The sequence below is a fragment of the Cetorhinus maximus genome, chromosome 20, assembly GCF_964194155.1.
Source record: "Cetorhinus maximus chromosome 20, sCetMax3.hap1.1, whole genome shotgun sequence".
Lineage (NCBI taxonomy): Eukaryota > Metazoa > Chordata > Chondrichthyes > Lamniformes > Cetorhinidae > Cetorhinus > Cetorhinus maximus.
Window position 1 is genome coordinate 46,490,185 of NC_135898.1, and position 26,061 is coordinate 46,516,245.

The 26,061-nt window shown below is 42.7% G+C and overlaps 1 protein-coding gene across 1 annotated transcript; it reads right to left on the reverse strand.

The window, feature by feature from the left end:
• Positions 1-2,341: 2,341 nt before the first annotated feature.
• Positions 2,342-5,329, reverse strand: ppp1r3cb (protein phosphatase 1, regulatory subunit 3Cb). Its single transcript, XM_078565994.1, has 2 exons — positions 5,193-5,329; positions 2,342-4,481 (listed from the first exon to the last, which is right to left on the reverse strand). Exons 1-2 carry the CDS (start codon positions 5,204-5,206, stop codon positions 3,539-3,541), a joined length of 957 nt encoding a protein of 318 aa, XP_078422120.1. The 5' UTR covers positions 5,207-5,329; the 3' UTR covers positions 2,342-3,538.
• Positions 5,330-26,061: the final 20,732 nt, after the last annotated feature.

Sequence of the window (26,061 nt, forward strand, 5' to 3'; positions counted from 1 at the left end):
CAAATTGCTACAAAGAGCTTTTACAATATAAAGCATTTATTTTTCTTTATTACAACTTAAAAAAGGAAAGTCTGGAGAGAATAATTATTACTCAAAGCACTTCTCTCTTTTATAGAATGGAATTAGCCTCAGTAGAATTTAGCAAATTAAAAATTTATTACCATTGAAACCATCAAGTAGGTTTGAAATTCTCCCTTCTGCCGATTCGAACGTCACTAAAGCAACCAATCAACAGAGAGAAAGCCAACCTAGGGCAGGAGGTAAGTGGGTGATTTTATTTTGTTGAAGTTGTAGTTCTCTTAATATTTTCTTCTATTGAATGACGAAGTGCTTGAGTAAAAGATACTCCCCTTAGACTTTTCCTCTCCCTTAAAGAATCCAACTTTACACCAACAAATCTTAATACAAAAATATTTCAGTAATTATAGATACCATGTTAACCAGTCTTGACACCCTTTCACATCTTCCTTCGATAACTGTCCTTTTATTCTAAAGCACGCAGTCAGAACAAAGTTCACATGCTCACATTTCAAACACCACCACAATCACATTAAACTCCAGTGTCAGTTGAGTAATCTAGGCAAAAACTTCAAAGAGCACAAAGGTAAAGTAATGCTAAAGCAGACAATAAAGGCAAAAAAGGTGCTCTTTGTGGTACTCAACTTAGGTATAATAAGAGCAAAAGTATTGTAATATTGGTTTATTGATCAGCACTCAAGGATAGGACTACGGTCTCGAAAGGAAGTACAGCAATTTACACTGGGACATAAAGGGAATGGCTAGTACTGGGCTTATAGGGGGAATTACTGTACACCAATGAAATGGATTCAGAGGGAACTGTATGCCAATGAAATAGATTCAGAGGGAAAGCCAAAGTTTGAAGAGCTTATCAACATAACCAAATATGGAGTCATCAACAAGTTGGGCACAGGGATGGGTCAAGGTAGGAGCAGAAGACAGGTAATAATGTCAGATGTTAATCAGGAAGTTACTTTCACAAACCAGTAGCAGGCTCTGCAGGAGGAGTTCAAAAATCAAAGGAAGAGGTAGTCAAGGTTGTCAATGGGTGTAATGGAACAAGAGTACAGACACTCTGGATCTATCACAGAAAATTTGCTACTCAAAAAATATAGCCACATGCAACAAAAGGAAACAAGGTTTTTTAAAAAAACGCAGAAGGGCTGTCAACAGTCCAGTGTGGGGTTAATTATATTATATTCATTCTTGGGGTGTGGCAAGAACAGCATCTACTGCCCATCTTGATTGCTTTGATGCAGAGTGGCTTGATAGGCCACTTCAAAGACCAGTTTAGAATCAACTGTCCAAAAACAATAAAGCCAATGGCATGATTTTTTTTTTTTGCATTAGCGTGCCAGGTATTTAACATCCTCCATTTTCCTTGGTAACCTCATCTTTACCAAGAGGATGCTCTCTTTACCTTAGGGCAACACAGTAGTGTAGTGATTAATATTACCAGACTAATAATCCAGTAGTACAGAGCAGGTACAAATCTCACCATGGCAGCATGAGAATCTGAATTGGATGCATTGCCTTAATGATAGGGATGAAAAGCGATGTTTCCCGACTCACTTCATGCATTTGACAAAATAGTTATTTACCAAGAGGGCCAAGCTGGTGTAAAAGCAATAGCAATTGCATATCACTGACCATTTTGGGGTCAAAAGGGGTAGTATAGGAGAAGGCACAATACCTAAACAGAATGGGAACCTTAAGACTTGAGGGGCATACTAGCAGCTCAGGAACATTCATACCCCTAAGACAGTATAAGGAACAACCATGAGACCGAATCTTGTGTCTGGGCACAGGTTCATGAAAGACTGGTGAAACCAGGATACTACAGAATCGAAAGAGGAATGCCAAGAGGAAATCTGACTAAATAGGATGTAAAAATAAAAGCTTCAGGGTTAATCGTAAAAGACAGGGAGCCCATGCTCATTGACAAAAAAAATGGAAATTTAGGACTGATCTTAGTTCACAAAAAGGTTTATTACCAATTTGGGTAGATTTCCAGATAGGGTAGTGGAAGCAGACCATTGTCATTTGCGATACTGTTACCACTGTGTTGCATAGGGAAGGGGATGGAATAGCAAGCTTTCTTTTAGATTGAGGAGATAATATGAATCAAATGGCCTCTCTCCGAGTTTATGTTGTGATCGTGTTGCTGTATTAATGACTTGAAAAAAATTTAGACAGTAGCAAAATTTTGAATTTACTGCTTACAGCTGTAAGACAATGCTTCCTGCACACTGTCACGTGTCAGTTCCAGGGAGCTATAAGATTACAGAATACCAAGAGGACAAAGGGACCCAGTCCCTTCAAATCAAATTTTGCAGCCTCCAGAAATTCATTATTTTCTAGTTATGAACCCATTTGTACCCAAATACAAGTTAATTTTCTAGCCTTCAATATGAAGGATCACTTCTAAGAGTGCCTCATATAGCTGTATACGTACATATAATTAGAAAAAAATAAAGTGTCAGTCATATTTTAAAAAAAGAGCAGTGCAAAAGATTATAATGTAGGCTGTTTAAAAGCATTGCTACAAGAGCACACTGTTATTTAGAAATAGGCCTTGATTGTCAGGTTTCCTCACACCTACAATTGCAAAAATAATAGCTTAAGGTTAGCTAAAAACAGAGAACTAAAATGTTCATAAATAAATGACAAACCTTGATGTTTAACTGGTAAAACATTTTAGGGGAAAAAATAAAAATGAACATTTCCAGAGTATAATGCTAAACGACGACCTATCAGTTTAGCTCTAAAGGAAAATCAGAAGGGTTTACAGCCCGCTTATAAACTCAGCCAAATGAATAGTTACTTCGAACAAGTCTCAGCTTCTCATTGTCACATCAAATTTGATTTGGTAACCTGTATCTTAGCATCCAGGGATGCTATTTAGTCAACAAAAGGCACTCATTAGCTATACAATGTGCAATGGATTTCTGGCTGCTACCTAATTTCGTCTGCCACATGCCCATAGCTAATCAAAGCAAATATGATCACTGAGATAGTGCTTGCAAGTTACCTGCCCTACTAATATGGACTGGAAGTCAGATAAAAAGGTTTACAGTCCATCTTCATTTATAATGCGTTAAGTGCTCTACTTTATCCTATGCAATTCTACAGTTTCCAAAAAAATCAACATGGTCAAAAATATAGCAAGCATGGCAGAAAATACCACAATTCCAGAATTTAGTGTCCTCACCAGAGCCTCAAGGATCCAATATGAATTTTCATCTTTTGGAAACTAATTATCCACGGTAGTAACTGGTGTTTGTCTCATGCACTTGTGTGTCAGCCACTAATCTATTTTGAGAATGGTCCAATAGTATACAGGAGCAAAACGGAAAATTAATAGTCACAAAGGGGAGCTTTTTGAAAAAAAAAATCTGTGAAGTTGATGATTATTCATTAAGCAAGGGACTTGACAGATCCACAACATGGGGGTTTTCATAAGTTTAATATGGAAATTGAGGCAACTCTCCACCAAACAATACAGCAACACTAACATCTGTCACCAGTACGGCAGAGCCGTCTCGATCTTGCCCCAGCTCTGCCATTCAGGAAACGGCCCACTCGATGATCGGGGACTTCCGAACTGGTCACATTCAAGCATCTGCAACATCCCAGGGACCTTGGTCATCTCGTCGTTGAAGATGATCGGAGCCAGAGTCCCATCAGGTTTCCATTCGGTGTGAACAATGCCGTAATTCTTCCCTTCGTTGTTGTCCCAAAAGATTTGATCTCCACACTTAAAGGAGACGCAGAACTCTATTCTCTCCTGTGGCAGTAAGGATGATGGCAGATCAATAGCAAAAGAAAATGTGTCTGTTTCAGAACAGCCATAAATATTGTTTAGAAATGTACAGTCCACATCCTTATAACTCTTCCAAGTGTCGAATGTTATCCGGATTTGAACTACTTTGTGGTAACTTAGATTCCTCACTGTGACAGTGCCCGCAATGAATTTCTCCTGCAGAGTGCAATTTTCGAGACAGACAAAATTCTTCTTCAGGCGATTTCGGAATTCCAGGTAGTCCGCAGACGGCGGAGCGAAGTCCAGGACCAAGGGCTTTCTTTCATTTACTTTCAGTCCACACGTTGTGTTGTCGAGATCTGTCAGGTCAAACTGTAGTTCAGCGAGTGAGTCTTCACATTCGGAGAAAAAGTGAACTGCAGTGAGAGAAAAACCTTTATCATCCGCAAATGCCACAGTTTTCTTTCTCTTGCCTTTGGATTGAGCCCAGCCTTCGTTACAAGAGTCAGTGCCACCCTTCAGAATGATGCAGGGCCGCAGTGGCTTTAGCCTGTTGGTGATGTTCAGCCCACCGTAAGGGTCATAGGGGCCAAGGAAATTCCTCATGGGTGGAGAATGGGCCAAACAGAGTCTCATGGCTATATCAACTGGCATAATAGACACAGCTGGGAACGATCTGGTATCCAAGATATGGCAGACCCTGAAACACGAAGTTCAACATGGTCATGTTCTGCGTATCTAATGTCAAAAATGTAACGAAGTCGCTCAACATCTGGAACCCAGAAGTTAATAGCTGACAGAAAGAGTTTTGACAACGTTTGTTACGAGGGACGCAACAACCCCATACCATACATGAAAAATAAAATTAAACGCAATATTAATACTGGCTGTTTTAACCACTAGCGACTTTCACCAGCGCAATATTTTTGCTCATGTTTCCAAAGGCAGCATTTAGACCGTTGCAAAAAGAAACTAATCAGCTTTCTTTATTTAAAAAAAAAATCAGGCATGGGCGGGTTTTCCCTGTGCGTTATGTTTCGCGAAATCCCGAAGATTCTCGTAGTGAAAGCTCAAATTAAGCTAAATATTGCATGTAGAAACAAAGATCGAAATTTAAAGTAAAATGCGATTCTGCATTGCACTTTCCGACAATAAAATCGGTGGGAGTGCTCATCGCAAGCGGCTTCAGAAACAAATTTCGCACCGTATCAGGGAAAGCAAATATGAGCAGATAAAACTCGCATTTCAAGCCTCCCTTTGCTTTGTTACAGCGTTTGTGGCGTTAAGTATACGCCAGTAACACTGGGGCGCTCAGGTACACTTGGAATTTGGGCTGCAACGCTCTGGCTGTCCCAAGCTAACCCTCAAGTCTGCTCCAGGAAAGCCTCCGAGTTCCAGAAGCCGCAGTTACCTGGTGCAGTTCATCGGTCTGATTAAAAGAGTTTCACCAATACAGAGAGCATAGCGAAGTTACAGCGAGCTTCAAGTACAAGACCTTCCTGCACGTGCCTCTCAGCTGTCGCTCAGAGCCACACGCACGGCTCCTGGGCACTTATAGGCAGCCCCGCCCCATTAAAGCACGTGACAGACAGCGCAACCAATCGCCAGCCTCCCTCTGATCAGCCCCCGCCAATCACAGCCCCCGTACTATGACGTATATGAGTTACCGCCAGGGGGCACCACAGGCGGGCTTGAGGCAGCTGAGAGTTGGAAGTAATGGAGGGAAAGGTGAGTTATTTTCATACCGCAATATAAAATGAATATAAAAAGCAGGAATATCACAGGGGAAATAAACATCTAGCTTTGCAAAATGAGGATAGTTTTGACTTCAGTTAGCACAGAAAATTTTGGTTGGGCAGCTCTTGATTTTTCTCTGATGGTGGGATGGAGGGTGACCATATTTCTTAAACCAAATCCGGGGACGCGCAGGATGGGAGCCACGACGGAAAATGTAGGCAGTGCAGTGAGGCAAAACATTTTAGCAGCCTATTTTTTACCAGTTGCACAACAGTGCCAGCATGGATACGAAGCTGGTGGAGTGACAGGAAACAGACAGTAGTGGTTAAAAAGTGTTTTTTGGACTGGAGGCAAGTATATAGTGGGGTTCCCTAGGGGAAGGTTGAGAGGAGATTTGATAGGGTTCTTCAAACTTTTGAGGGGTCTGGACAAAGTGGATATGGGGAAACTGTTCCCATTGACGAAAAGGCTGAGAAGCAGAAGACATTGATTTGAGGTGAATGGGAAAAAAACCAAAGGTGACACGAGGAAAAACTAGTTAATGCAGCAAGTGATTAGGAATGCACTGCCTGGAAGTACTATTATGAATTAGGGGCAAATTAAATTACAGGCAAAAGTAACATTAAAAAGTGCAACCTCGCACATCCACTGGTGTTGTAACCAAGACAGTCTCCCAGGATAGGATAATTTTGCTAACTCCGCTTGCATACCTAGAATTGGTGGGGCGTGCCGATTGAACTGTAGCAGCACTTTGATTGGACACAGGGAGCACACGGCTCTCACAGTCAATGTTGTGTGCAATCAGCATGCATCTCACTTCACGTGCCCTTGTTTTGCGTGTCTATCAGTTTAATAATACCAGTAGGAAAAAAACTATGTGGACGGAAACTGTTCTACGTACAATACAAGTGCAAAACAAATACGCATATAATTACTGGAGATGTGACATCACACTATTGAAGCACATTCAGCCACTGTTTATACTAAACCACTGTTCAGGAACATAAGTATTTTGTACCCACTGTCTGCATGGTCTAGTCTGTGTTGATCCAACCTTATAAAAAAAAGACTTGTTATTTAGTATGGTGGTTATGTTACTGGACTAGGAATCCACAGATCTGGACTAATGATCTGGCGGCACAAACTCAAATCCCACTGTGTTGGCTGGGGAATTAAATTCAGTTAATTAAATAAATCTGGAACAAAAAGATAGTGCCAGAAATTACTGGATTGTCATAGAAGCCCATCTGGTTCACTAATGTCCTTTAGGGAAGGGAAAATGTCATCCTTACCTGGTCTGGTAACTCCAGACCCATAGAAATGTGGTTGACTCTTAACTGTCCTCTGAAATAGTCCAGCAACACACTGAATTGCATCAAACTGCTCCAAAGCAGTATACAAACAAAAACCTGAAGGAGCCTGTGGCACCTACCGAGGCATCAGATGTGACAAAGGCACAACAAGCCTAGCCAAGCAACAGCCTGACATAGTCTTACTCACAAAAACATATGTTTAAGTCAATATCACAAACTCCTTCATGACCATTATAAAATCAATACCGTGGATGCTGGAAATTGACATAAAAATTAAAAATTCTGAAAATACTCAGCAGCTGAGTCAGCATCTGTGGAGGGAGATACAGTTCTATTCAAAGAACAGAATGAGCTACCCAGCTAACCACCCTTCAATCAATGGCAACAAAAAAATAGAATAACTGCTTATTCATCATATTGTTACTTCTGGGGCTTTTCTGTGTGCAGAAAAAATAAAATACTGACTCCAGGAAGCTAGTCTTTTCCGGGTACATGTCTTTTAAAGGGACAACATCTTCAACATGTTTATAAATGTCACAAATGGCAGTCCTTAAAAATTAGGCTGACATTGATTTACTTTACTTGTAGATAGGATTGCAAAAATATGTAAGAGTACAATAAAATACAGGTGACATATTACATATATCATCCTCAGATCTTGACCACACTTTCCAAATAACTGTCATATCCCAGTGCTGTCAACTGTAAGTTAATATTTGTAATCACAACTATTGTACATGTCATGCACTTTCTTGCAGGAAACTGCACTCCCCAGCCTGTGATCAGCCATATATTTCTTGGGTACTGACATGAATTCCAGTTTCGTGACAAGAGTTTTGAAGTGGAAAATCTCCCATTATATCTCAGTCGTGTTATGATCCCAGCTAATTTTATACTGGACAAGTTAGATCCCAGGGTGGAACCTGGCTTGGTAGATACTAACTTATGTTTTTTATTTAGAAACGTGGAGAGTGGCTACTGAACAGGGTCACAGGAGTCAGCTTATGAACATTTAACAAAAGAATAAAGTGTTTATTAGACAAGAAAAGATGAACTATATTGCAATACCCCTTTACCCACAACTATACTTTGTAAGGATAACACACGTTACAAAAGCTATCTTATACTATAATGCTCACAGTAAGTACACAGTCATGTAACCAATAGGTGACCTGTTGTCAGGCACACCACACTCTGAAACCAAGTGACAGATGCCTCCCCAAAGAAATGCTATGGATCTCTCATCAACTCCCTCCAGATGCTTGTCACACCGTAAGCCAACAAATCTCACTGAACTCCGCCTTTCACACAGGGTTTCCAATCTCCACTCTCGAAGAACCTCTTTGGAGCCTTCTCCCAAACGATGCTTTCTCTCGGACGCCTTCCACAAGGGTTCACCTCCAGGATTTCAAACTCTCCTTGCAGTGTTCCTCTCCCTGGATTGCCACGTGCATTCAATCTTTGCCTTCCACGCACTGCCTCTCAGACTCAGCCATGCCAACAGAACACCACTGCTTCACGTGCCTATAGTAAAGAGTTACAGACCTTCGGCTGTCTCCTTGGATCTTCTGGCTTCTTGCAATGTGACTTGCCTTAAGTCTGCGTCCTGCAGCTTTCTCCCTTAAAGCTTAGAGCTTTCCTCTCTGCCCCTTACTTTCACTTCCACTTGAATAAGATCTTGTTCCAAATTCCGATCCTTGTCCTTTGACTTAACTTAAAGGGCTTCTTGGGGCCTTTCTCTTTTTCCTTTAGGACCTTGGGGGGAGGCGATGGCGTAGTGGCATTGTCGCTAGACTAATAATAGAGAGACCCAGGGTAATGCCCTGGAGACCCAGGTTTGAATACTGCCACAGAGATGGTGGAATGTGAATTCAATAAAAATATGGAACTAAAAGTCTGATGAGGACCATGAAACCATTGTCGATTGTTGTAAAAACCCATCTGGTTCACTAATGTCCTTTAGGGAAGGAAATCTGTCATCCTTACCTGGTCTGGCCTACATGTGACTCCAGACCCACAGCAATGTGGTTGACCCTTAAATTCCCACTGAACAACGGCAATTAGGGAAGGGCAATAAATGTTGGCCTAGCCAGCGATGCCCACATCCCATGAATGAATTTAAAAAAAGCTGCTCTCTGCAGTTCCCTCTCCCAGTGGACGGCTGACAATTTGGTATCCGTCTTGAGATCCAGAACTCACTTGATATTCACTGTTGCTTTAACTTTAGAGCAACTCATCTAAGATTCCTAAACTTATTTTCCTCATCAATCCGTCAGTATGTCAGCTGGAGAGAGACTTAAACTGCTTCCTCCACCTTAAAGCATAATTACCAACTGAACTCAACTGACAGGGTTTCTCCCTGTCTTTGTATGGGCCTCCTAGTATGAGGCAGCAGCCCAGTTTTACTACCTTGTTTGTTTTAACTCCCCTTCAAGAGTCATAAAACCTCATTATAATGCAGGCATCTTTTAAAGTGAAACTGAAACTCAAGTTACCTCCTTTCTTAACACACAGATCCAGAAATATAAATTAAACTTAAAATTAAAACTAAAACTCATTCCTAACACCCACAAGTACACATATAACTTGTTTAAACAAGTTATAACTTGTTGATCCCCTGGCTTGATGGTAATGGTAGAGTGGGGGATATGCCAGGCCATGAGGTTACAGATTGTGTTCGAGTGCACTTCTGCTGCAGATGGCCCACAGTGCCTCATGGATGCCCAGAATTGAGTTGCTAGATCTGTTCTAAATCTATCCCATTTAGCACGGTGGTAGTGCCACACAACACGATGAAGGCAGGACTTCGTCTCCACAAACACTGTGCAGTGGTCACTGCTACTGATACTGTCACGGACAGATGCTTCTGCGGCAGACAAGTTGGTGAGGATGAGGTCAAGTATGTTTTTCCCTCTTGTTGGTTCCCTCACCACCTGCCGCAGAGCCAGTCCAGCAGCAATGTCATTTCGGACTCGGCCAGCTCGGTCACATTTCTCCAAATTAAGTCAGACCTTCAACATTAAGTCAGCGGCAAATGGGAAACTAGTTCTACTTGATTTACGACTGGTTAAAGGTGGCATGCACTAGGTGAGCTGGTCCATTCAGATCACAGGTGAGTGGTTGTCTTTGTTGAACACTGAGGAAAAGTTGCGTGGTTTGGGGGAGCAGGGGAATGATCGCAGACCTCGACTGTTGGTATTGGCAAGGACATAGTGGGTGGCAGATGGGGGGATCTCAGGAGGTGACTGGACTGCAGGAGAGGGGTAGGAGTGATGAGGAGTCCCAGGGGATTCCTAGACTTCAGGGGGGATGGTGCTACTGAGCCACTCTTGGTGGTGGACATTGAAGTCCCCCACCCAGAGTACATTCTGTGCCCTTGCCAGCCTCAGTGCTTCCTCCAAGTGATGATGTTCAACATGGAGGAGTGCTGATTTATCAGCTGAGGAGGGGCGGTATGTGGTAATCAGCAGGAAGTTTCTTTGCCCATGTTTGACCTGATGCCATGAGACTTCATGGGGTACAGAGTTGATGTTGAGGGCTCCCAGGGCAACTCCCTCCCTACTGTATACCACTGTGCCGCCACCCCTGCTGGGTATGTCCTCTCCCACCGACAGGACATTGATGGTGGTGTCTGGGACATTATCTGTAAGGTATGATTCCGTGAGGATGACTATGTCAGGCTGTTGCTTGACTAGTCTCTGAGTCAGCTCCCCTAATTTTGACACTAGCCCCCAGACTAAGGAGGACTTTGCAGGCTCGAAAACGCTGCAATTGCCATTGTCGTTTCCGATGCCAGGTCGTCCACCCGGTTTCTTTCCTTTTTTGTGACTTTGTAGCGGTTTGTTACAACTGAGTAGCTTGCTAGGCCATTTCAGAGGGCAGTTAAGAGTAAACCACATTGCTGTGGGTCTGGAGTCACATGTAGGCCAGACCAGGTAAGGATGACAGATTTCCTTCCCTAAAGGACATTAGTGAACCAGATGGAGTTTTACAACAATTGACAATCGTTCCATGGTCATCATTTGACTTTTAATTCCAGATTTTTATTGAATTCAAATTCCACCATCTGCCGTGGCAGGATTCGAACCCAGGTCGCCAGAGCATTACCCTGGGTCTCTGGATTACTAGTCCAGCAACATTATCACCTCCATCGCCTCTCCTTTCCATCAAAGTATCCACAACTGCTGAAGATACCAAATACAATAACCAATCAAGGGACTGATAAAAACAAGCCTATATTTTCTGGAATGAGACTAATGCATATCAGTAAAAGTAATCAATCTTGCCAAAATAACTTTGGTATTAAATTGCAGTAATTGTGCACTTACTGATCACTTTTTTCTGATACACTTCTCAGTTTATGATTATCATTGAAGATTTTTCTAATATCCCAGCATTTCCCTTCACAAATGTACATTGGCAAACCTTCAGCTTCTGCTTATAAAACAGATAGGAAATGGTATTCCATAAGGCAGTAATTTAAGACTTATTCATTGTTACCTTAAAATAGCATTAGATTCCATGCAATATCTTAGGTGCTCTCACCAACAACTCAAAAAAATTTCCTTTAATACCAAAAAGCAATGACCTTTTTACTGCATGACAACTTTATTTTCGAGAAAAAATTCTCAAGTAAGTTATTATAATGGGTATTTTTACAATATAAGCTGATGTACTAACAAGAGTTATAATGGGAGACTTTTCACTTCAACAGCCTAGAATTCATGTCAGCACTCCTGACTTTCTGTTTGTTCATTTAGGGGATGGCAAATCACAGGCTAATGTGAAGGGGGTGGGGTGCACATTTTCCTGATGTGCGTTTGAGGCATGTCCAGGAGAACAGTTGTGGAAAATTTCTGCTACAATAGCATATAATAAAACTTTAGACATGTCCCTAGAGGGAAGCTGATTAAACATTTCTACATCTGTGTACAACTCATGGTAAAGAAAATCCCATCAGTATCCTGTGATTCAAGATTGACCTCTGTTCTTAACATCAGCATTATCATTAAACAGTGAGGCTGTATATCTTAGCTTTATTACTGTAAGCTGCCTGAACCTATGAAGGAAATGGGAATGTAATTACTAGTGATTTATTATTGCCTTTTGAATGGTGCATATATAACTGGGACAATGTCAGTGAGAAATGTTAACAGAGAAATCCTCACTCATGTAATTCCGGTTGTGGTTCTCACACATACAGCTGGAATATTTCTCAGTGGGACCTGTTTGCCAGATGATTGTGATGAACAAATCCCATCTGATAAACGCATTCTGAAGACCAAATAGCTGGTTGAAAGGGGTGTCAGCCAACTATGTCAGAATTCTGGGTGAAAATTATAGCAGCAGACTGGGGTGAACAACAAGTAAGAAGGAACAATACTCAGTTCAGTCAACTACCACTCGCCTGACTGGACATCTCATGGCTCCTTTTATGTTACTTTACAAGAATGTCTAGCACTCGAGAACCTGGCAGAGGCAACCAAAAAAGGGACAATGGGTCAATGATATAATGGTAAAGAATGTATTAAAATTTCTCTGAGTTCAACCTGCAAACCCACCACAATGAATTAGAACTGAGGAGATAGAGAGAATGCTGGGTGTCTCTACAGTAAAATTAACATGAAGGTCACTCATACCAGGTAGGAAGTGTCGACATTGTTACTGAGTGGTGATTCTCTCACCCCGCAGGACCACAGACCCGAACCAAAAAAGGTTCAATGACATGATATAGGTGGATAAGATAATAAAACAACTACTTTTCTTTTTCTTCCTTGGGCAACCTGCATGGGCATCAATGTATTTTTCATCTTCTAAAGGTAACAGCTGTAAGATGAACTCTTCATAATGCACTTAAATTGAGGGGAACACTTGATGAGGATCCCACAGTATGGTTAACTATATCCCTTCACTGCGATTACTTTCATGAATAACCCTAAGACCCACTTTAACAGTCTGATACCTGCACATATTTTTAATTCTCTCTCCTGTGCCATTTGGTACACACATCTCAACCTGATCTTATTTGCTCAGTCTCGTTGCAGGAGAAAATGTGCACAATGCACATGAGAGACATTCCCAATGACAAGCATCTCGGGCCTATAAGGAGGCAGTCAAGAGCTCAGGGAGATGCATGCTGCTTTTTCCAGAGAAACAGCAAAGTTGGGGACATTTGACTGGTACTAGGTTGGTGATTAAACTCTTGCACTTTTGCTATGATATCCCTGTAAAGAAATATACAAGTCCAGAGTGGTACAAGAACAAAATGCTGCAGTTGCTTGAAATCTGAAATAACGACAGAAAATGTTGGAAATATTCAGTAAGGCTGAATACGAAGAGAGAAACAGCATTAATGTTCCATGAGGTGTGTAAAATGTCTACCCTAAAGCCTTTATTTACATATAATGACATCAGAGATCACGAGTATGGCAAACCACATACAAAGATTTTACATAAAAAGGCCCCTTCCATAAAAAGGAAAAAAATTGCATGCACAATCATTTGCACATTACTTCATGTACATAGCCCATTAAGAAAATTATCGCACATGAACTTCATGTACTTTTTCTTCAGTTAGTTTCAATGTTGTCTGTCTCTACACATGCATTGCACACACAGGGCAGAATTTAATCCATGAGGCATACGGATCCTATCGGCAGAAGTGGAATTGTGTGCTACTTCTGCTTGTGTGTCAGCAGCTGGCACGCACGGAATTTAATGTTAATTTTAAAGGGTGGCCAGTGGCCATGTTGGGCAGGCAGAAAGTGGCCAAACACACCACCAGGTGATTGCAGTGCAGCTCTGGGCAGGCTATAAAAGAGCCCTCAAGACAAACATGCAGGTCCTGCAGGCAGAGAGCAGGTCAGCTCGGGGGCAATACTTGCAGATTGGGAAGGATATCGTCTGGAAGCCAAGCCTTTGCAGCTCTAAATCTTTTACTCCCATTATTCATTCCCTCATTATTATATGTCATCCCCTGGAAACCCCCATCACTTCCACCTCCATCCCCCCTGAAGTCTAGGAATCCCCTGGGACTCCTCATCACTCCTACCCCTCTCCTGCAGTCCAGTCACCTCCTGAGATCCCCCCATCTGCCACCCACTATGTCCTTGCCAATACCAACAGTCGAGGTCTGCGATCATTCCCCTGCTCCCCCAAACCACGCAACTTTTCCTCAGTGTTCAACAAAGACAACCACTCACCTGTGATCTGAATGGACCAGCTCACCTAGTGCATGCCACCTTTAACCAGTCGTAAATCAAGTAGAACTAGTTTCCCATTTGCCGCTGACTTAATGTTGAAGGTCTGACTTAATTTGGAGAAATGTGATTTAATGAGTATTCATGGCAAACAAATATAGGGAAAGGAGGTTCCCGCCACTGGATGCCATAAGTTCCAACCCACCGCTGAACCATCATTGACTTAATCCTTTAAACTCAACCCAAAGTCGGAAGCTGAGATTTCAGCTCCTATCTATTTAAGTCACTCCACCCCCAAATGATCCCTCTCCCGGCGGCCCTATTAAATTCTGCCCATAGTCTTTCAGGCGTTCATGTCTTTTTATGGTATGTGACCCCGTGTCGCTGTTGACTGATCACCTGGTGTCTGCTAGTTCCCGGGTGACATTGCTTTTCTGGAGAATGTTGTTACCATGGGGAGTGTTGCTGCTGTGGTAATTGTTGCTAATGATCTGTTGCATTTGTTGAGGAATTGTTGATCTCTGGGACTGATGGTCATTCAGTTCCTTGCTCAGTTGGTGGAATCGGATCTGTCTCCTCAGCTGTCTGCTGTGAAGGAGCAGGGTCTCCGTTTGCAAGTAGATGTTGGTGGTTACAACGATCTATCTAATCGTTCACTTTACTGTTTACTTTCGAGGCGACAACTTCTGTACACAGGTGCCACATAGCCAAGTTGGCTGACTTTTGTTGATTGTGTTGAATGTTTCCACTCTGACCGGCTGTAGCTCTCAGCTCTGGCAACTATTTGGTAGTTTTATCAAAGTGAAATTTGGCTTTCTGTTGTTTCACTTTGATCTTGTCACTAGCTCTTGTTATGAATTCTGGCTTCAGTAGATCTTTAGCTATTGGAAGAGTAGTCTGGACTTGGCGTGCCATTAGTCGCTGGACTGGGCTACTTTCCATGCCTTCACTGTGTGTTTCTCCACTCTAAGATTGCTTTCTACATATTTGTGCTGAATCTAGTTGAATATTTGATGATCCCTTTGGCAATATTCATTGCTGCCTCAATCTTTACATTTAACTGAGGATGGTGTGGAGATGATGTGCAGTGCTGAATTCCCCAGTCATTTGTGAAGCGTCTGAACTCTTCACTCAGGAATTGAGGGCCATTGTTGCTCATCACAATGTCAGGAATGCCATGACAACTGAAGTATGCTTTCAAGCATTGTACGATTTCACTGATAGTTGTTAATGTCAGCTGGTCTAACTCCCAGTGGTCTGAATAGTAACTGACGATGATGAGGTAAACAGTTCCTGTGAGACTGAAGAGGTCTACTGGTTTGTTTGGGATGTCATTAGTCATGAGTGGCTCTTTAGCTTGCTTAACTTTATGTTCTTTACAAACACTGCACTGGCCAATGTGGTCATTATTCTTATTGCTCATCTTTGGCCAGTAGAGCACTTCTCTTGCCTGCCTCAAACTAGACTTGATTCTTTGATGGCTTGCGTGAATGCGCTTCAGCATCTCTTTTTTTCATCTCTTTAGGGATAATAAACCTAATCCCGTTGTAAAAGATAACATCTTGTGCGAATAGTTCATCTCTGTATGCTCAATACTCTGTTATTGCAAAAGGTTTTGGGCTATCCTTTCATCACTACTTTCTGTAGCACTTGGAGAGTTGCATCTCATATTGTAGTTTGCTTGATCTGAGCAAGATGCTTTTCTGTCAGGATTTGTTCAGAAGTCAATGGCTTCGTGCCATGTGAAACACTATAAATCTCTTCTGATACATGTAGGATTACCAGTCCAAGCTTTTGACTTGTTTCAGCTGAGATGAGGGGATTGTGCCTGGTGTCCACTATCTGGAACTGCAGATCTTCTTTCTTCCCATTATACTGGACTCTCAGCTTAGTTTGTCCTCTTGGGATGAACATCCTGCCATCATAGAACCTCAACTTTACCTTTGATGGCTTCATTTTTAGGCCACCATCTTAAACAACTTCACACAAGTCTGCGAAGCTCATGATATTGCATGTAGTACCAGCACCTATCTGACACTTCACATTCATTTGATGCCGTCCTTCTGCAATCATCATTCTAACGGTAACAACTCATTTTTACCTCAAGACTTGACAATGCCAACCTGTTCTAGGGTGTAGAGTGATTCAGTCAGAATCATAATCCAACATCTCTCCAGTAATCATCTTTATAGGCTTGTTTTTCCTCTTTCCAGGGAGACACTTGCATGCAAAGTGGTTCAGCTTCTTGCAGTTAGAGCTCTGCTTCCCCAGGCTGAATATGCTCCTTTTCCTTCTTGTGGTGTTCCCCACAGTATTTACATCCTATACTTCAGCCTTGATCTTTCTATTGGTCCTTCTTTAAGCTGTTCCTCCTTTCAATCATTGACTTGTGCTTGGAAGACTTGAACTGCCTCTTTGATTAATGCAAAACCTCCTCAATTCTCTCATCAATACTCCTCAGTTGATGATTAGCCATCTTGGAGCTTCTGCACATGTCAGTCACTTTCTTGAGGGTAAGTCTCTCTTCTCTCAGTAGATGTGCTCTCACAGAAGGTTCTGATGTTCCTAAGACAATCTTAACTCTGATGAGATCATCTTTCAAACTCTCAAGATTCAGATATATATCTTAATGCAGTCACATACTGATCAATATTCTCTCTCTCTTCCTGAGCTGTAGTGTTAAACACATAGCATTCAGATTAGTGGACGGTTCAAAGCAGGTCTTCAAGGCCTCCAAAATTTCACATATCTGCCTTTTCTGTTCCTCAGTGAGTTCTAGGGTGTACAGCTTGTAGCATTCCTTCCCCAACACTGATTACTCTTATTTACTCAGGATTCTTGTTCAATCTCACAATTCTGCCACTGAGACTGGAAGAATTCTCTCTCAAAACTCGCGTCATCTCCAGAGGAGCATTTATTGGAAAATTCAAAGCCATAATGACTCACCCAGCTGTCAATGTCTTGTACAAAGTTGCAGACTGAAGTTTTAAATATTGTCTGCTGTTTTTCACATGCACTGGCTCCCTTGTAGCTATCAAAACCCACTCAATCCTGGCTGCACACTTCTGACACCATGTTCCATGTGGTGTGTAAAATGGCTGCTGTCGTAAAGCCTTTATATATATATATATATATATATATGTTTTTTTAGTTCATGGTATGTGGGCTTTGCTGGTTAGGCCAGCATTCATTGCCCTTGTTTAGAAGGCATTTTAAGAGTCAACCACTTTGCTGTAGGTCTGGAGTCACATGTAGGCCAGACCTGGTAAGGACAGCAGATTCCCTTCCCTAAAGGACATTAGTGAACCAGATGGGTTTTTACAACAACCAGCAATGGTTTCATAGTCATTATCAGACTTTTAATTCCACATTTTTAATGAATTCAAATTCCACCATCTGCCATGGCGGGATTCACACCCAGGTCCCCAGAGCATCACCCGGGGTCTCTGGCATACTGGTCCAATGACAATACCACTATACCACCACCTCCCTAAATGACATCAGAGGTCATATGAGTATGGCAAACTACAGTGTACAAATCTAAACAGTTAACGTCACAGGTTAATGGCTGTTCATCAGAATTCTCAGTGTGGTAGTCAGCCTCGCAGCTCTAGAGGTGTCACCCTTCTGTTGTTAGCATTGTCTGCAGGTCAGATTTCAGAAGGTGGCGCAAGTCAAGTCACTGGTCCAGATTTTCTGGTAATGGCAAGATTAACAACGTACATCGTAAATTTCAATATTTGGCAATCACCAATCTCGCTGTTGACAATTTTACTCCTTATTTGCCTGCATTTCTAATTATAATATGTTACAGTGAGCACTTTGGCTAATAGGAATCTGTACAGCCATATTTTACTCCCGATCTGATGAACATACTCAATGAAAAGTGTTTCATCTTTATGTGGGTGTGGGGAGATGGATTCCTTGCTAAGAATAGCAACAGGAATCTGCCAGAGGACCTTCACGTTCCCAATTGATGATTGAAAAAAAAAGTTTGACTCACGCACCTAAAGGCTCCAGTTAATTCCAGAATTTTTCAAATGCTGTGTAGAAGCAAGCCAAATTTTATTTAATTAACTGGTCCATAAAATGAATGCCATACAGATGCAGAGTATTTTAATTTCAATGTGAGGGAAGCGTTGGGGCCAGTGTCACCCAAGAGTCCTTCAACTTCTTGGGTAGAATTTTGCCCTTGACGGGCGGGCGGGCCCCACCGGCTTGGCGGCGGGCGGGCAGCCGATCCCCGCCACCGAAACCCCACCGCCATTTTAAGTGGGTGGGCTAATTAAGGCCCGCCCAGCGTGACGCCCGACGGGAAGCGCTATGCACTTCCTGTGCGGGTGGGGGAGATTCCCCAAATGCTAGAGTGCGCTCTTTAACGCATGCACACAAAAAAGCACACATCTCCCTGAGACTAAGTGCTGCCTCAGGGAGATCGCTGACAGTGTTTGAAACTCTAAAAATAGAAAAATGAAAAAAATCATTAACATGTCCCCGTCATGTGACAATGTCACGCGAGATGGGACATGTTAATAAATATCAGAAAAACTTTATTAAAGTTTTTTAAAACCGACATGAAACCTCATCCCGCCGGTGGATGAGGTTTCATGTTTTTTCAGAAGCCTGCTGGGGCTCCTGGCCTGCCCGCCAACCTTAAGGTTGGACGAGCAGGGCCTTTAATTGTTTTGACTACCCTGTCAATGGCCTCAATTGGCCATTAACAGGTGGACGGGCGGACAGCTGATCGCACTGTCCCCCCACCTTCCTGAAAATTTAAATGGGATGGGATGACGTTGGGGGTTCCATCCGCATCATTTTTGTGTCAGCGAGCAGGCCCCGCCCCCAGCTCACCAACGGAAAAATTCAGCCCCTTGACTTTAGGGATCCATATTTTTTATGGGAAGAATTTTCCTGTAGGTGAGCGGGGACGGGGCCCGCTTGTCGATGTGTAAAATGACGCGCGGTGACGTCGGGCAGGCATCCCAACGTCACCGCACGTCAGTTAGATTCTCAGCTCGGCGGGTGGGCAGCTGCATTGGCTGCCCGCCTGCCGAACTGTCAAAGGCCTGTTAAGGCATTAACAAAGTAATTAAAGTTGTTAAGAATGCTTCCCATCCAACCTTAAGGTTGACGTGCAGGTGAAGAGCCCAGGCGGCCTTCTGAAAGAGCATGAAACCTCAGCCACAGGCGGGATGAGGTTTCATGAAGGGTTTATTAATGTAATAAAAATTTTTGAAAAAATGAATGGACTTATACAGCTTATGTGACAGTTTCACATGAGGGGACATGTCCTTAAAATTTTTTTTCACCTTTATTAACTTTTCAAGAAATTAAACTAATCTCCCTGAGGCAGCTCCGTGCCTCAGGGAGATTTCTGCTCTCTCTCGTGCGCATGTGCGAAAGAGCGCAGGCCCCGACTCAGGGAATCCCCTTCCGCCTGCACAGGGAGTGCACAGCGCTTCCGGGTGTGCATCATACCCCCCCCAACAGGGGGAAAATTCTTCCTTACATGTTTTGTTGCACCCTCCAGGCTGGCTATTTTTCGTGAAAGTGTTTCTGCTGCTGCTTCTTCAAACCAATCCTACCCTTCATAGCAACAAGCAATGCTTAAAAATTAACATAGTTTTAAAAAGTACTTAAAAGTAACAAGTTCCAATCAGCAAATATATAATGTCATTTAAAAGCAGTCAGAGAATGCATTTAAAGTCACCTCACTGCCAGGCCAATACCACTATTGTTTATTCATCTGTCTCAATGAAGTGAAAACCGACTCAAACGTACGAAAATCGCAAGCACCCTGATTTTAATGAAGGCGTTGCTGTGGTAATTACAATAACTTGTATTTAACAGTGTAGCAAAAAGCCCCGAGGTGCATCACAGCAGTGCTTTTAAACAAAATTTGACAGTGAGCCACATAACCTAAGTCAAAGAGGTAGTTCTAAGGAGCACTCTAAAGAAAGAGAGAGAGAGAGAGAAGTCCCAGGAAAAAATGGAGCAGCATAATTAATGCTGTAAAACACATTCCAAAATGTCCTCTCTCCTGCACTGTTCAAGGGGACCCGCACCATAGTTGCGTCTTCAGTTGACTAGACCCTAAGCTTTAAAATTGCCTTTGTGTGCTCTCTGCCTCACTTTCCTTCTTTAAGACACTCCTCTGATCTAGCTTTTTCACAAAACCTTTGGTCATCTGGCCTAATATCCCTTATGTGGCTCAGTGTCATAATTTGTTTTATAATGCGCCTGTTAAGTGTCTTGGGGCATCATATTACGTTAAAGATGCTATATAAATATAACTGTTATTACAATGGCACGTCTTTAGGAAGATCTGGGTCAGTACTATCTCCCTGGTGAAGTGGTGCCTGTGAACGTTGTTGTCCTTGGACATTCCCAGCTAAGTAGGCCTGGATCAGTCACATAGGTGCATGAGTGAGGGCAGGGATAGGCAGTGATGCAATTATATATGCTTTGGTTTTCTTCCCCTGCCTCAACAATACCCAAATAACACACAAAAGCTTAAGAAATAGGAGCAGGATAAAGTTTCTCGAGCCTGCTGCATCATTCAATAATATGGTTGATGTTCTACCTCAGTTTCATCTTCTCAAGCTAACTTATATCCCTGGATTTCCATAGTGTCTGAATATCTGTCAGTCTTGAATATACTCAATAGCTGAGCATCCACAGTTCCCTGGGGCAGAAAATTTCAAAGATCCACAACCCTTTGGATCATCTCAGTCCTAAATAGTCAACCCCTTATTCTGAGACATTGATGCCTAGTTCTGGACATCCCCACCAGGGGAAACATCCTTCCAGCATCTATCCCATCAAACCCCTTAAGAATTTTATAAAGAGGGACAAGTCAACTTACAAATTTTCAGTTGTAGTTGTATGAAAAATGCAACAATACCACTGTCTTCCTGAAATACCAGAATGCGTCTGCCTTTTATCATCTACTTTATATTGGGTCTCACTTTCAGATATAGTAACTGCCTTTCACTTCCATTGGACTTGTACTTTTAGGCCAGCATTTTATGACCCCTCCGGCCTGGTGGGATATTATGGTCCCGCCGAACTGAATGGGGATTTAAATGGCTCACCGCACCTGCCAGGGGTAGACACACCGCGGCGGGGCCATAAAATCCTGGCCTTAAAGTTGCAGCTATATATTTTGCATAAACTTCTTGCGCAAGAGCTTTTAGAACCACAATCCAGAAGATTGTATGATGCACAAGCCAGGTGAGTATCTGACAAAAGGAATTTCCTACACGAATATCTTGGTTATCAGTTCCATTTTGTGCTTTCCACTCAAATATATATTACCATCACAATAACAATATTAATCACATCTGCATATGGACTATTGCATAAATGTGTTTAAGGCAAACACATAAGGGGAAGCTAGATAAGTACATGAGAGAGAAATGAACAGAAAGATATGTTGATTGGATGAGGTGAAGTAGGATGGAAGGGGGACTTGTGTTGAGTATAAACAAAAGGATAGGCCAGATTCTGTGCTGTAGATTCCAGGTAATTTTATGTCGTACTTCATAGAAGCCACATCCCCTCAGCAGTGTCTTGGCAGAATGCGAAAAATGGGCACTCATGAAGTTACTGCTCCATAAAGTACAAATGTTAGGGTTAGTACAAACAGCAATTTCCAGGACTAGTAGCCACAAAATCATTTTGATTCAACAAGTTATGCTTTGTTTCAGCACTGCCTTCACCAGATTCCCATAAATTTCCAATTTTATTTGCCACCATGCTGTTCTTTTAAAATGTATTCAGAATAGAATGCTGAAGTAATGAAAACAATTCCTTCAAACAAGAGCTGGACCTATTTGTCTGGGGAAGAGAGAACCTACGGGCAGCAAATAAAAATAATTTTCCCGCCCGTAGATGAGGTTTCCAAAAAATACAAAGGCCGCTTGGCCTTTTCGCCTGCCATCCAGCTGTTAGGTTGGACGGGTAGCAAAAGATTTAATTCAACTGATTAGTTAATGGCAGCGCGCCCGCTGACTGAACTATCGCGCGACTGCGCGTTGACGTTGGCAAGCTTGGCCGACGTTAACGCGCATTATTTCACGCTCGAGCGGGTCGGGCGCACCACCCGCCCACCCGCCAAGCGAAAATTCCTGCCTCTGAAATACAGCAATGTACTCCTTTTAATACTTACACATTTACCAGCTTTAATGCAAAGAACAAACTGAAGTGACTTAGGATTCTCTGTAGTTTTATCTTTTCTATTTGTAAAGTGTGTAAAAAGATTACAAAGCTTGAATTGCTAACCATTTAGGGGCATAAATTACTGGAGATCCTGTATTGCTGTACATTTTCTCCTTTTATATTGCATAATCATTGCTTAAAATTTATTTGGTGGAAATTGTTACCAATTATGTTAAAACAAAACAAACCACAATGTATGTGCCTATCACCAGAATTTGTTCTCTAGAGGATGGTGCATTTTCCACTTGCACTTATGTAATAAAAGGCATATAATTCTCCCATCAATGTTTTAAGATTAATATTGTAGGAAATTAATCAATTTCAATAATTTATGAAGGGCAGCGTCCCAGTTTGCCTTACCTTATACACAAGGGAAAACAAATACAAATGTAAAGCACTCCAGTGTCTGGAGTTACTCATTAACTGCTTTACTTTTATAAGGTATTGTGAATAATTTAACCTGGAAACCTGAGCTAATTCGCTACAGACTTCTGTGTTCAATTCTAAATCCTTATATACTAAAATACACTGCTGCAATAAGAGAGCCTTATATTGGGATGCATGCTTACAGAAATTACTTAAAACAAATGTTTAAGTATTATTATGTTGCCAGCTCATTCAAACAGTTTGATTAATTTTGCTGTACAATTACATTATTCTAATGGTTCATCCAAATTTGCAGTAACATTCCACATTGATAACTCTATGGGCAGAATTTTTAGCTCAGCGGGCGGGCGCGTGCCTGACCCAATCCGATGTGAAATCACATGAGATGACGTCGGGCAAGCGTCCCAACGTCATCCCGCGCTTGCGCGATATTTCAGTCAGCGGGCGCGCGTGAAAGTTGGAAGCGTGCCCCCTGACAATTAAGAGGCCTATTAAGGTTATTAAAGTTGTAACTGTCTCCAACTTTTCATGATCCGTCCAACCTTATGGTTGATGGACGGGTGAATTGGCCAGTGGGACTTTGCATTTTTCATGAACCCTCATCCAAGGGCAGGATGAGGTTTCTGTTATTTAATGGAAGAAAAGTAAAATCTATGGACAGCATTTTTATCATGTATGTATTCAGGTGACTTCAGCTCCCTGAGACGGCTGTCTGCCTTCAGGGAGCTTTCTGTCAATGGACGCCCTCCTCCCGCCCCCACCCCAGCAGTGCTGAGTTTCTCAGCGTGCCTTTCACACTGGCTGGCCATTAATTTGCCAGCCAACGTGAAATCGTGGTCGAGGGCCGATTGCGGTCGGCAGTCTGTTTCCCGGCTAATCCCAGGCCTGCCGATTGTGCCCACCTGCTGACCTAAAAATTCTGCCCTATGTTTTCTTTACTACATGTTTATCGTCAGAACTCAGTTGATGTTGAACATGATATTGGGCATCAACGTGTACTCTACAAGTCTGCAAACTTTTAGTTAATTCAAACTAAGGCTGAGGCAAACAATGATGACAACAACTTGTATCTATACAGAGCTTTTAATGTAGTAGACATCCGCTAAGCACTTCACATGAGTGTTACTAGACAAAATATGACACTGAGACTAATAAGGAGATATTAGGCCAAGTGACCAAAACATTGAACAAAGGGATAGGTTTTAAGCAGTGACCTGAATGGGAAGAGAGAGATTGAGGTCAATGTTCCCTCTAAGCTGTGCAGCCAATGCACAGCAACCCAAAAGTTCTCTCACAGGCCACACACAGGTTAGAGAGCTTTAGGGCTGGAGGTTGTTGCAGAGTCAGGGAAGAGCGGGGCCATAGAGGAACCTGAACACAAGGTTGTGAATTTTAAATCTGAGGTGTTGCTGGACTGGGAGCTGAAGTAGGCAACAAGCAAAAATGGCTGAAAAACCTATGGCAAAAGTGGAGATTGATCTACAAAGTGAAGGAACCTTTTAGCCAAGATGCAAAAAAAAATCAATTTTCAATTCAACATTAACTTCTATATGTATGTTGATACTAACTCTGCCTCCCCACTATTTCTGTCAGGCTCATGGCCACCTTCTCACTATCAGACTGTCTATTTGACATCAAGTCATGGAGGATACAACTTCCAATTGATCACAAGGAAGAGTGAAGTCATCATTTTCAAACACCACTTCAAACCCTACTCCCTTGACACTGACTTCATCCTCCTCCCCAACCCCTTTGTGAGGCTGAATCAGACCTTATATTTCTGTTTAATCCTGAGCTGAGTTTCAAACCCTGCATCCTATTTATAACCAAGACTACTTATTATCATATTTGCAACACCAGCCACCTCTGTTTCTACCTCAATCTCTCTGCCACTAAAATCCTATTCACATTTTTCTCAGCTCTATACTCAATTTCTATCATGTCCTCCTTCTCAACATTCAATCCTCCACTCTTCATGAACATCAACTGCTACAAAATGCAACCACACACATTCAGTCCGACAAAAAGGAAAGGATTTTTGGGCCACGTCGAGGTGGGAATGGAGGCAGCCAGGGCCCAAAAATACCAGCATATGCCAGCATGACGATTTCCTGATCCCAATTCTGGCATCGGCCAGGAGGCAGGCAGCCAATTCGTCTAGTTAAGAACCTTGTTGAGGATAGCTAATGTAGGCCAACTGGGCTTTTCCAGTCAGCCCGGGCTTCCTAATGCTAAAGTGAGGGCAGCATAACTGCTTGTAGGTGGGCACCCAGTGGCAGTCTGGGTGCTAGGAGTACAAGCAGGCCTACAGGCCCTGCCTGCGTGCCTGGGTGCCAGCGCAGCCAAACAGTGGCCTGTAAAAAGGCTTCCCTGCCACCCCCACACGCCCTTCCCCCCCAACAACTGTAAATATGATGGCCCGGCTGTTTTTTCTACTTTTTAAGCTGCTGAGAGAACCTTCATGTTGAAATGCCCTCTCAGTTACTTACCATTCATTGCAGGAGGTTGCTCTGAGGAAGCTGAAGGCCATTGGCTTTCCAGCTTCAAGAGCCCAGCCACTACCCTTAATTGGACAGGGAATCTGCCTCCCAGTCAAAATTCCAACAACTGACTGCCCCCCGCCACACACACCAGAGGTAGGTTCAGGACTTGGAAACAGTCTTGGCTCCTGCTCTCCCATCCCCAAAGCAAAAATTGAACTCTAAGTTTCACTTACTCATTACTCCTATTCTCACTGGTCTATACTGATTCCCAAATCCAAAGAATTAAATTGAAAATTCTTATCCTCATCCTCAACTCTTTCCAAATCTTCATACACCCTGTTCTGCAACTTCCTCAAACTTTACACATCTTTAGATCCTCTGACTCTGGTCTTTTATTAGTCCCCACTTCCCATCATTCCGCTGCTGATAGAGACTTTGATCCCACTGGCCAGAATCTTCCTCTCTCGGGTCCAAGTTCAGTGGCGGGCCCGGAAGTGAGAGTGATTTCTGCTGTGGGGAGAGGCTGGCGGGGGCAGGATGGCCAACCATTTGTGATCTTGTACTGTTCAGCTCATCACGTATGCATCCATGAGGAACTTGCCAATTCTCGTGACGGGACAGGCAGCAATTCATCGTCCCTGCCATTACCTGATAGGGTCGAAGGTCCAGGCGCCATATTTAAAGGACACCTGGACAACCTGCACTAACCCTTCCACCTTTGCCCAGCCACTGCTTCACTCTTCCCCGCTAACCTTTCCTCCCTTCCATGGCTAATGCCCATACAACTTGCACCGCCACCGCCCAGTCTCAAGCATAGGCTGGCATTTACAGGCACTCCCAAAGAAGACAATGGAGCAGCAACTCACCATTAATCATGGAAGAAGCCTACCTCACCAGGTGCATATCACTTATATGCAGTCGTGAATGTGAATATCCTGATT